The 12,205-nt window shown below is 29.4% G+C and overlaps 1 protein-coding gene across 1 annotated transcript in view; it reads right to left on the bottom strand.

Moving 5' to 3' along the window:
• The window catches only part of LOC107449199 (voltage-dependent calcium channel type A subunit alpha-1), a 349,547-nt gene that overhangs the window by 236,275 nt on the left and 101,067 nt on the right, over positions 1–12,205 (bottom strand). The window contains exon 2 of the mRNA XM_043053258.2: positions 4,762–5,044. Within this exon, the coding sequence (XP_042909192.1) occupies positions 4,762–5,024 (263 nt within the window). The 5' untranslated portion in view covers positions 5,025–5,044. The remainder of the gene's footprint in view (positions 1–4,761; positions 5,045–12,205) is intronic.

Raw genomic sequence — 12,205 nt, 5'->3', positions numbered from 1 at the left:
AATATTATTGTCAGAATATTGAGATGAACCGAGTTCGAATCCCAGCGGTGACTGGCCGATACGAATTCCGCACCGGGCTTGCACCGACTACAGTGCTGATGTAAAATATCCTCAGTGGTAGATGGATCACGGGTTAGAGTTTACTTGCCAACAGACAAAGCGTGGGAGGTTTTTGTGGTTTTCCTCTCCATGTAACGCAAATGCGGGTTAGATTTATCAAAAAATAAATCCTTCAAGAAAGGCAAATTTCTCTCAATACTTGATCCTGGAGTTCCCTTGTCATCTGGATTGGGTTCAAAATTAGAAAAGGCTACCGAGTTGAACATTGATAGTCTCCAGCTCAAAATTGGGTCGACTGTTCAATGAAGGTTATAAAATGATGGTTGTATTAAGTAAGACTGTACTGATTTTTAGTCTTAAAGAAATATTAACACTATGTTATAATGAAAAGATAAAAGTTATTCTTCAAGTTTTTACCAAATTAGTAAACAAAGTTATCAACAAAAAAAAAATTCTAAATTTAAAAAGTCAAATGCAAAAATTAAAAAAAAAATAGTGACATTTTATAATTCAAATTTATTAACAAACTAATTAAAAGCCAATGAAAGTGCAAAATGCTAGAGGAAAACGACGTATTTTAAAATAGTTTTAGAAAATTGCTAAAAAAAGCCCAATAAGATCGTTTTTATTAGTCTTGTGGACAGACTAGCATTTAACCAAAACAATAACATGTGCAGTTTATTAAATTCTCTACACAATGAAACAATTTAAATCAAACTTGGCCCAATAAAACAATAATGGTGTAACTTTGTAAAGCCAGGAATGCATTAAAATCAATCCAGTGAAAAAAAAAACAATGCAGTAAATTTTAAGACCAGAAGGGCCATTGAAATCAAACCTGTTTCAACAAAACAGTGATGGAGTACCTTTGTTAAAGCAGAATTACATGGAAACTGCACCTGTTTTAACAAAACAATTGAACAACTTTGTTAAACCAGGAACACATTGAAATTTATCCTGATTCAACAAAACAATTTAATAACTTCACAAAACCATCAGGGCTTTAAAATTAAGCCTATCTCGAAAAAATAAAATTGTTTCAGTAACTATGCAAAGCAGAAGCCCAGGAACTTTTTGAAATCAAATCTAGCTTTACAAAACAGCGATCGAGTAATTGTGTCACAGCAGAAACACATTGAAGTCACTCCTCTTTCAACAAAACAATTGAGTAACTTCACTGAACCAGATGGTTTAAATCATTGAAATCAAATAGGTCTTAACAAAACAGTGATAGAGTAACTTTGATAAATCAGAAGCACTTTGATATCGCACCTGTTTTAACGAAATTGCATAATTTTACTAATCCCGAAGCTCATTTAAATCAAATTTATTTCAATAAAACAACAATAGATTAATTTTATTAAATCCTCAGCTCACTGAATTCAAACTTATTTCTAGAAAACAATGATAAAGTAACTTGAATCAACAGCACATTCAAATCAAACTTGAAGTTAGATTGAGAAGTGGAGAGAGAATACACTTTCCTTAATGTTGCGTTGCCTTAAGATGCTTCAATAAACCAAGATATAATTAGTTTCAAATTAAGTGGAAAATTAATCTTCAAAGATAATGTCGTCATGGCTTCTGAATAAACGTGAGTGCCTCATTTATATTCAAATGAGATTACATTTAATAGACACTTCAAGAACGAAAAGAGAGATGAAAGAAGTTTAAAGAATGTTTAGATTTTGTGGTTTTTGCTTCTAAAATATATGAATAGTTTATTTAATCATCTCAGAATACATTCGAAAATTAACTTAATTTAAAAAAAAATGACTCTTAAGATTAAAATATTCACATTCACTCGTTGTATTGAGTTACTTCAGATCTTTTCTGATTTTAAAGATGAGAGTAATTAAAATGCTTTTAATGTAAAATTGTTCTTGAACTATCGTTATTTGCGTTCAATTTATGATAATTCTTCGCTTGTCTAATTAAAGAGTGGGATTTTTATTCTTCATTTTAGAGTTTCTTTAAAATATAAGAGCATTTTGTATTTTGACTTGAGCAATATACAATGGCTGCTTCCATTTGGTGAAAGAAAGTGTTAGCATCTATAAGTAGTTCTTAAAATTGTTAAAACTGTTCAATTCATTTTCTTATTTCATAAAAGATTATTAGAAAGTTTTAATTGAATGCATGTTATGAAGATTTATTAAAAGTACATTATGAAGTGTAATATAACCTTATCTAGAGAACAACCAGCAACGATATTGATAGTTTGCGTCTAAGAAGAAAAGCAAACTTTTATTAAAAATTTGTTTTAATGCTTTTATAAGTATCTGGTCTTCCATAAATGACTGAAAATAAATTCAAGAAAAAGGAAAAGACGGAAGTGTAATAATTGCAGCGTTCTGCTTAGCAAACTGGGATATTTGTCTCTCCTAATTTTATATTAGTTAAAGTCATCAAAAAATGAGGCTGATAACTGACGGTTAACCTAAAGTACAATGTTTTAATCAAACTTTATTTTCAACAGTAAGAAAATGGGACAGTCTGATCATAAAATTAACAGCTGATTGTGTAAATACTGTTGAGAAAGTCTGACTTCAAACATTAAACACTATCTGATAGCTTTTATTAGTTAGCAGCGACATCTGTTGATAAATTTGGTAACTATTTTGAACTTAAAGAATAAATAAATGGTTTCCCTAAGCCGATCGTTGCAAACTGTATATTTCTAGATTCTTACAGTTTTCTCTAAGTGATTTTTGAATGTTAACTCACTATTTAGAACTGGGTGAGTTAAAGAAGTTCAGTGCTCAATGTATTCAATAAACGCATTTTTTAAAAAACAAATTTAATAACAGGGCTCGAAGGGCATGAACATTGTTGATAGCCAGTAAGAATATTTAGCAATTTAATAACTCATGATTTCTATATATTTATCTGAAATACCGATGATATTATTACGACAAGAGAATTTAAAATCGCACAATTGATTAATAACTTTTTGATGCACCCCTTACAATTTGTGATGATTTCGTCTGGAACTCACAATGTTTTTCGAACCACTTTTCGAGCGGTTTTAACCATGCATTGCTAAGTTGCTTTAAAAATTTCAATATTTTCAATACGGAACTATAAACTTGCGAATTTCAAATCGTGACTCAAATGAGTAATCACCTATCGGTTTTTGACCTCGTTCGTTCGATTTTGAAGCGAATTCATTTTAAATCCATGTGGTTTTCTAGCAATTACTGGTACATATTTCTGCATGTCTTCTTAAGCTCCGGATACATTTTAATCAGATATTATTATGCAGGTGTATTTCGAATCACTCATTTGAATAAGAACTTTTTGAAGCAAGAGTTCGATGTTGTGCAGACTTGGCTATGAATTCATATGCCTAGGTATTTATACCCTTAGACTTCTGAATAATTTTTTGCATTGAATTATTTTTGACTAAAAGAAATTTATAATTGTGTGCAAAGCATTTTTAATTCACTTAAACAGTTCTTATGACATTCTTTCTATTCTGGGGATCTTGAAACTGAATCCAGTGAAAAAAATGTTTGTTCATTCAGAGAAAGTAAGATTTTGTGTCGATCATTCGCTTGAAATATCGTCTACACTTATTAACTAGCATATCTGAGGTAACTTCCTCTAGTCATTAAGATTGAGTCCTAGAACGTGAAGATCTAATCATTAGATAAAAAGTTATTCAGGGTGATTCGTTTTTTTTTGGCTCACCGTACTTAGGTTTAAGAATTTACATTTTAGAATTTTTTCGAGTGGGTATAATTTATTGTATCCTGGGTGCAATAGCGATATTCTAATTAGTACTTATAGGTCAAGATGCTTGCATCCATGAATAGTTAATAAAAAATAATTTAACTTTTTCTCTCCGTTCTTCAGTTATAAACATCTGCAACTGCAATGTTATAAATGCTTCGTTGAAATTTCATTTTCACGTCAAATTTCAAATCATTCACGTCAAATTTCAAATCATTGAGTGTGTAATGATATTTATGCTTTGTTTGACTTCAGTTGGTCTGCATTAATTAACAAACAAATTAACGACACCCTGTTATTGAAAAGAACTTTTTGTCTTTCATGAACAAAAAAAAGGGTCTCCTCCTTCGAGAACTTACAGAAATACAAATAAAAGTAGTCCAATAATTATAATCGAATTTAAGATATTAATTTTATTACATATTTAATGATTTTGTTTATTCTTTTTGGTGATATATTTCGTTACTATTTTCTAGGTGCGAATACATTTAATTTCTCATTTTGTTACTAAATTGTTACATTAAGTGTCTGTTACTTATTGAACTTACAAAATTCTGTTTTTTCCATATTTTTACCATATTTTAGCTTTGATAATATGTAATCAAATTTCAAAATTCTACAGTAGATAAAGTTTCAGAAGGAAGTTGAATATTCGTCTGAAAGCGTTCAATTTAATAATGTTTAAAATCAACCTAAGATCGTTAAACCTTAATATGACTCATCAATGCTTTGGTTGTCACCAGGAGAAGATGCGAACCTCCCCGGAGAAAATGCGAAGTATGGGAAAGTGAAAAAAAAAAAAAAAACTCTATTCCATGGAAGACTTTTTTCTTTTTTTTTTACAATTTGCTGTATTGCTGGAGCTTATTTTTTCGTAATTTTTTAAGCATTTCAAAATATAGCGAAAAACAACATTGCTTTGCAATTATTTGCGCTCTGTGAGTGCGTACTAAAATTTTTACTTACGCCACATCTTCAAGCTTGAGACCTTTAAGACGCGTATGCAAAAGTGCACATGTCTTATGGTCTGAAGTATCCACTGCCCTCCTCCTGCTCAATTTCACACCAGGTGGCAGTTCAGGCATAAGCATACTTCCACTACCTTCTTCGTCTTCATTTTGTGTTGGCAATTGCGAGTTGCGGTTCAAATGCAGAAGGTGGGGTGATACATTTGGAGATGATCCTCTTCGGCGACTATTCAAATGACGACTACCAGCAGCTCCAATCATAATATTTGGCTGGAAAGTTGCTGAAAAACAAAGTTAATATTTATAAGAAAAATAATTTATTTTAAACAGTAAAAACATGCGATTTTCAGCAGCCACAAATAGCATATATGTGAGTACAGTAAACTTTATCTAAGACAGATACTGTATAAAGCGGGATTTTACCGAAAACTGAACATTTTGAAAGTCCTGGCAGAACTCTATAGTAGTTTAATGAATTTTAGAACAGAAGAATTTGTAAAAAAAGAAGGATTCCCCATTACAATCATCTTTATAAATTACCATTTTGTCGTTCACATTAATTCCATCAAAAACTGAACATTTTGATAAAATCGCCAAATGCTACTGAAGTTTATCAGATTTTAGAACTGCATATATTTTATAGAAAAAAATATGTATCCGTCATTACAATAATCTTTACAAGTGACCATTTCGTCCTCCAGCTAATTCCTCTGAAATCCCAATAGTAGCTCGTCAGATTTTAGAACAAAAATATGTGTCCACCATTACAATGATTTTCACAAATCACCATTTAGTCATCCTCCGAATTCCAGCAAAAAACGAACATTTTGAAAGTCCTGGCAAACCATATAGTAGCTTATCATATTTTAGAACAGTAGATTTTATTAAAAAAAAATTAATACGTGTATCCGCCATTAGAATAATCTTTACAAATCGTCATTCCCTCATCAATGCAATTTTTAAGAGTGTAAAACACATTTTACCTGATGAGTATTTCCGACATTACAAGTATAGTTTCTGAAATGCAAATTCTAAGTTTGAGTGAAGATATCAGATAATAAGTACTTTGTACTATTAGGAGTAAAATAAAAATATTTTAAAAGTTTTTTTGCCATAAAAAGATATTTTCACACTTTTATTTTTAAATGTTTCTGAAATTAAATTCTTCAATTTTTGCCAGTGTTCTGAGAATTACAGGAAATGAATATAAGAAAAACTTGCCAACTGAAATTCAGAAGGTAATTATAGACATTTTTGTTAGAAAACCGTCTACAAAATTAATCATAATTAATCAGATTTTAGGTTTTAGCGAAGGACAGTATGATTTATAAAAGGAACTGAAAATATCAATGATAATTGGGATAGTGCGACAAAGTAATTTAAATAGAATATATTATAACAGAATATAATAGATGACATTTCAGTTTGTTAATAAAATGTAGAAGCTTTACACTGTCAAAACTACATTATGAACAATATAGAATCAGATAAGAGGAATGGTATCTGATTAATGTACAATAGAAAAGAAGAGAGAACCGTGATAGCCTAACTTAGTCATAATTTACCATAAGTAGAATGACAAAGCTTCGTAAATTTATAACAAACGCAAACTGAAGCAATATATCTATTGTTCATAATTTCATAACGAAATTCATATTTGGACAAATTAGTTCGCATATTATGTTTATAAACTAATCAGTTTAATATAGAATTGACATGTCTATATTTGTTTCCAGACTAGCCCATTTAGTTACTTAAAATATCTTTTTTTTAATAATTTGTTACGAACGTAATCAAATTAAAAGAGGATGTTAATAAACATAATACTAATCAATATTAGATTTTCCAAGTAAATATGAAAGTTATTTCATTGAAGCTAAAAAAATTAAGGCTATTTTTTTTTTATCTAAACCTATTTTATAAAGAACTTGAAATAAACCCTAGGCAGCATGTTATTATAAAATTTTCTGATTTTTGATGATTTCGGAATACTACCATTTCACAAACCATAAATTACTTTGTTCTTGAAGAATTTTGAGAAACCAAGTTCCTTTAACTGTGATCAATTTTCAAATAATAATAAATACGTAAATAAATAAACTATTTCGGTTCGTATTAAAAAGAACATAGTGCTTTTCTATAAAACTATATAGGGTGTTCTTGAACTCATGGTGCATATTTTAAAGGCAATAGAACACAACTGGAAGAGCTTCAAAACATATGACTAAATTTATTTTTTTAAGTCCTTCAAAGTTTTTCTCGGTGAACAAATAGTTTGAGACAATGAGAGAGTGCTACGCTTTTAGCTGCAGTTTTTCCCCAGTAGTAGTGAATAAAGGCCTAGAAACAATTAGCAATTTCATTACTTTTCGTATTAATACCGTGAATGAACGTCACAAAGGTGTTTTTATTCCATATACAGGGATCTGCTTTTCAGAGCTATTCCTTTGGATTTTTTTATTTTAAAGTGAAAGAATGCATCTCTCAGTTAATAAGCAGAGTGCGAAAAAATGTTTTTGGATTAAGATTATTCCCATAGTAATTAAAATGCTGAAAATAAGCATTAAAATAATTAGCACTTTCTTAACTTTTCATATCCATAGCACGAATGTCACTGCTAGGAACTGAATTTTTATTCTGTTCAATCCGATTTGCCTACAGCAATTTATGCGTATACAATGTATGAGTTTCTGAGCAATCTTTAGCATATAGGCAGTTTGAGACAAGAACCATTTGTGAGAGCATAACTGCCGCCTTTTATGCGTTTTGTACAAGATTATTCACAATGGTGTAAACAAAGTGGTTTTACGTACTAAGCATTAAAGTAATTAGCATTTGGTTTTACTCTTTCTGTTAACAGCACGAATAAGCGTCACTTCTGTGAGCGTCGTTTCTATTTCATTCATATGGAGATTCCCTCCAGCGCTACAAAAACGCAAAGGCTGTATTGTATTTCGTGCCTGCTATTCTGTTCTAACGTATGTGCCATGCTTTTAGTAACACATTGTACATTTTGTAGTTATATTTCACCAGTTAAAGCCATATCCTGAGTTTTTCATTTATGTTATTTAGTACGTTCATTTTTCTTTTTTTTTCATTTGGAGCATTCATTTGTTTCATTTAGATATTTCCTTTCATTTCTGTTGCTTAAAAATTTTTTCAGTTCTATAATTTAAAACGTTCATTTAATTTCTATTTTTTTAAACGTTCATTTAATTTCTATTTTTTTAGAATGTTCATTTAATTTCTGTTAGTTAGAACTTTTCTTCAGTTCCATTATTTAGAACGGTCATTTTATTTCTGTTATTTAGAACATTTATTTCATTTCTGTTATTTAGAACGTTCATTTCCCTTCTATTATTTAGAACGGTCATTTTATTTCTGTTATTTAGAACGTTCATTTCTGTTATTTAGAACGTTCATTTTATTTCTATTGTTTAGAACGTTCATTTTATTTCTATTATTTAGAATGATCATTCCATTCCTGCTATTTGGAACGTTCATTTCATTCCCGTTATTTAGAACTTACATTTAATTTCTGTTATTTGGAATGTTCATTTCATTTCTGTTATTTAGAGCGTACATTTCATTTTTATTATTTAGAACGTTCATTTCATCTCTATTATTTAGAACTTTTTTTTTCAGTTCAATTATTTAGAACATTCCTTTCATTTTTGTTATTTCGAACGTCCGTTTCATTTTGTTGTTTAGAACGTTCTTGTCTAAATGCACTAATACTCACCCACAGTATTCAGATACCCTTAATTTCACAATTAAAAGATACACCTTAATAGGAAATAAATTCGAATTTATCTTGTTTTGTCTTTCAAACATAAAAATATTAATACCAGGCAATATTTTTTAAATTTATTTTGTATAAGTTAACTACTTTTAGAAAAATAGATTTATCAATAATTAAAGGTAGATTAAAGAACATGTAGCACACAACTTTTAGATGTATATCTCTCGAGAATTCTATTTAAAACGTTCTCCAGAATTTGCTAAACTACTCTTGGGGAAGAAAAATGAACAATTGCCATGTGTGTTAAGTATTTAAACTATACAATAACACATACTGTTTTCTGAGAAATATTAGAATTAGGAGTTATAATAACAATTTTATTACCACAAATCAATTGTTCCCTTTCTTGGCAATTGGTTTCCTTGGGCCTTAATTAAGGTATGTTGTAACATTCATAAGAATTTCTGGAGGACCCTCTCCCACCGTGAAGTTTTATTTTTGTCTGTAGTAATTGTTACCCACATTTTATTTACTTATTTATTTTAATTTTATTAAAATTAATTTCGGCAATTTATTCGTTCTTTTTTTTATCTCATTAAATTTTAACACATATTTTATTAACTGTATGTTTAAACCTCCGACGATAATGTTCTCTCCATATTAGGAAATCGTTTGTGCCATGACCGTTTTGATAGATTCAAATTAACGTTAATTTTGAATTGCTGCGAAAAATTATCAGAATTAGAATTCACGAAGTAGTGAAATAGAAAAAATGCACAGGGGTCACAGTGGAGAAACAATAAACATTCAATAATCAGTTCGTGGTTTATTAAATGTTAAACTTATAAGAAAAAATACCATGCAGACCACTCTGCAAGCCGCAGAAATGCAGCTGATGAAATGAAATTCAATATGCTGAAAAAACCATTTGTTTACGAACTTAACATGAGCTCTTTCAGAAATTCTAACTTGTTTTCAATTATTACTGCAATTTTAATTTATTTTTTTAAAGTGGTTTGCAAATTGCTGTAATTTTACAAATTCCTTTTTTTAAAAGTGATATTTGGTGCTTTACATTTACATTTTGTTTTGCTGCGCAAAATCTTTAAGAGTTAGTTGGTTGGTGTCGTATCCTCTATAGAATCATATTTCATGGTGTGCTTGAATAGTTTTTGTTATTTCTATGGCATTAAAAGAATACAAATCCTCTTCTGTGGGGTAGTTTAAGAGGTGAAGGCCTGCAGCGACTGCAGGGCAGTTAAAAACATGATATGGTGTCAGTTCCACATTAAGACAGTTGCCACAGTTTTGATATTTTCTAGTCTTATCTGTAGAAATTATCATGTTTTTATGATGTTTTGTTCTTAGTCTGATGAGAGTAGTGGCTGTCTTCCTATCGATGTCAAGATTAGTTATTTGATCGTGGGCTTTGATTTTTAAAGGGGTGAATAGTCTTGACTTTGCATAAGCATTTGCATCTGCCAACGTGGTTGGGATTGAATTTTGATTTAGAAAATCCTTTAAGAGTTAAAAAAAATGCCTTTAAGAGTTAGTACTTTACGTAAAAAAAAAACGTACGAGGAATTAAAACTAATAAGAAATTTTAATATTCAATTATTAGTTTAATAATTATCAACTCTTAAGTATGAAGCAAAGAAAAATACCATGTTTGCCCATGTACTTCCCTCTTAAATGAAGCTGCAGAGTTGAAATTTAAAGCGTTGAATGGGCCATTTTCAATCATAAACTTAACTAGATTTTTTTTCTCTGGAAGTTCCAATTTGTTCGAAAGTTATTACAATTTCAACTCCTTTTTTATTTGTTTTCATCACTTTTTTTGCTTTAAAAATGAAGCATTTATTATTATTATTATTCGTTGTTGTTGAAATTTTTCTCTCTCTCTGATATTTTACCTCGAGTCCAAATTTATATGAATAGTAACACAAAAAAAATGAATAAGTAGAATAAAAAATTTGAGATAGCGATCAGATATAAATCATAACGTTTATATCGAGTTTTTTTTAAAAGTATCAAAAGATAAAAACCGTTTGCGATTTGAACTGTTATGCAATATATGGTTATCATTATAAATTGATAACAAGTAAAATTATTTCTCATTTATCACTTCATATTGCGTCACAAATTGTATGTTCTTCAGTTTAAATATTTTTTTCCAGTTCAGTTGGTTTTTTTTTTAAATTCCAAAGAAAAACGTTCATTTTGTTGCGATTGATAATTTAACCAAATGTTCATAGATAAAATTATAATAATTATATATAGTAAAAACAAAATGATTTTTTTTAAATAATTGGTTGCTAAGCGGAGCAAGCAGTAGGCGGAGCTTCCTTGTTTGTTTGAAAAAACAAAACAATTGCATCGAATAAGAGTTTTCCTTTCGAAATATTCATATAGTAAAACTTAAGGTGGCGAGTTACAATTAACGATTACAGTATTTTTTTATTATTATGTCACGGAATATAAACGAATATGCTGGGGAAATCTTCTTTGCTGTCATTAAAACAAAAGAAAATTATGATTGCCAAATTGAATATTGAAGAATATTTTAAATGAATGAATAAGGCAGAAAAAAAGTTTTTGTCAACTTTGATGAATTACTTTATTTCTAGAGCATTGTTCAATAAAATAAATTCGTTGGATTTAATTTCTCTGATACGCTTTTCTAGGTTTTCGACACTATTTCAATGCCTGGAATAATCTGTTACAGGGTTTCCATGGGAACTACAGTCAATGATAAAGATTTTTGAAAACTCCGCGAAAAGCACTTTTGTTGTAATTCTATCGATTTCTTAACGAATGGGATTTATTTTAGTTCTCTCAAATTCATTTGTGTTTTTTTGGAGACATTTCCAATAAAGTAGCTTCGTATCTTTACAAAAATACGTCGAAACTCTGGAATCGAAATCAGTTTCGCTTAAAGAAGAACGGAAAAAAAGATGAAAGCTCTTTTGTGATTCTTAATTAGCTACATGGAATATGAAGAAAATATTTCGATATCACTATATTTCTGAGAAAATATTTAGCTGTGGGAAATTTAAATAATATTTTTATTATTATTAAATCAGAATACCCTTACAAGAAATCAGAAAATATATTTGATAGATCAATTAGACCATTGATTAGTTTTATTCTATCGATTAGTTCGTGCATTGATTAAGTAATTTAATATAGATGGTGTTCAATAATTACCTTCTTTAATGTACATGCTTGAAAATTCTTGCCTGAAATTATACATAAAATAGGTCTCAAATCAATATTTAAATGAGGAAAAAGTAAAGAAATGGCAATGAAATCTATCGAATCTCTTGTGAAAAGAGCAAAATTGAAACATCAAAACATGTTTGACTGACGGAGGAAATAGAAAAATGTCAGAAAGTGGCATCTAGTAAACATTCTAGTTTCAGCAAGGAATTAAACTGATCTAATTTGATATCTTTCATTCTACTTTCTCATTAGAATCGTGATAAATTTTCTTACTGTAATTTTGATGCATTTTTCCACTTGAATAGGGATAATTTTTTTTCTCACTAGAATAGTGGTAAATTTTTCCACTAGAACAGTGATATATTTCCAGACTAGATAGACATCGACGAGGTTTTTGCTTTTTCCTCACTTTGAAATTAATTGGAGTGTTTAACTTAATTGTTGATAGGAATGATAAAATAGATATATTATAGGCGAT

This window comes from Parasteatoda tepidariorum, chromosome 1, assembly GCF_043381705.1.
Source record: "Parasteatoda tepidariorum isolate YZ-2023 chromosome 1, CAS_Ptep_4.0, whole genome shotgun sequence".
NCBI lineage: Eukaryota > Metazoa > Arthropoda > Arachnida > Araneae > Theridiidae > Parasteatoda > Parasteatoda tepidariorum.
Note: the sequence above shows the minus strand (reverse complement) of the source record. Positions and strands in the feature narration are given on the sequence as shown.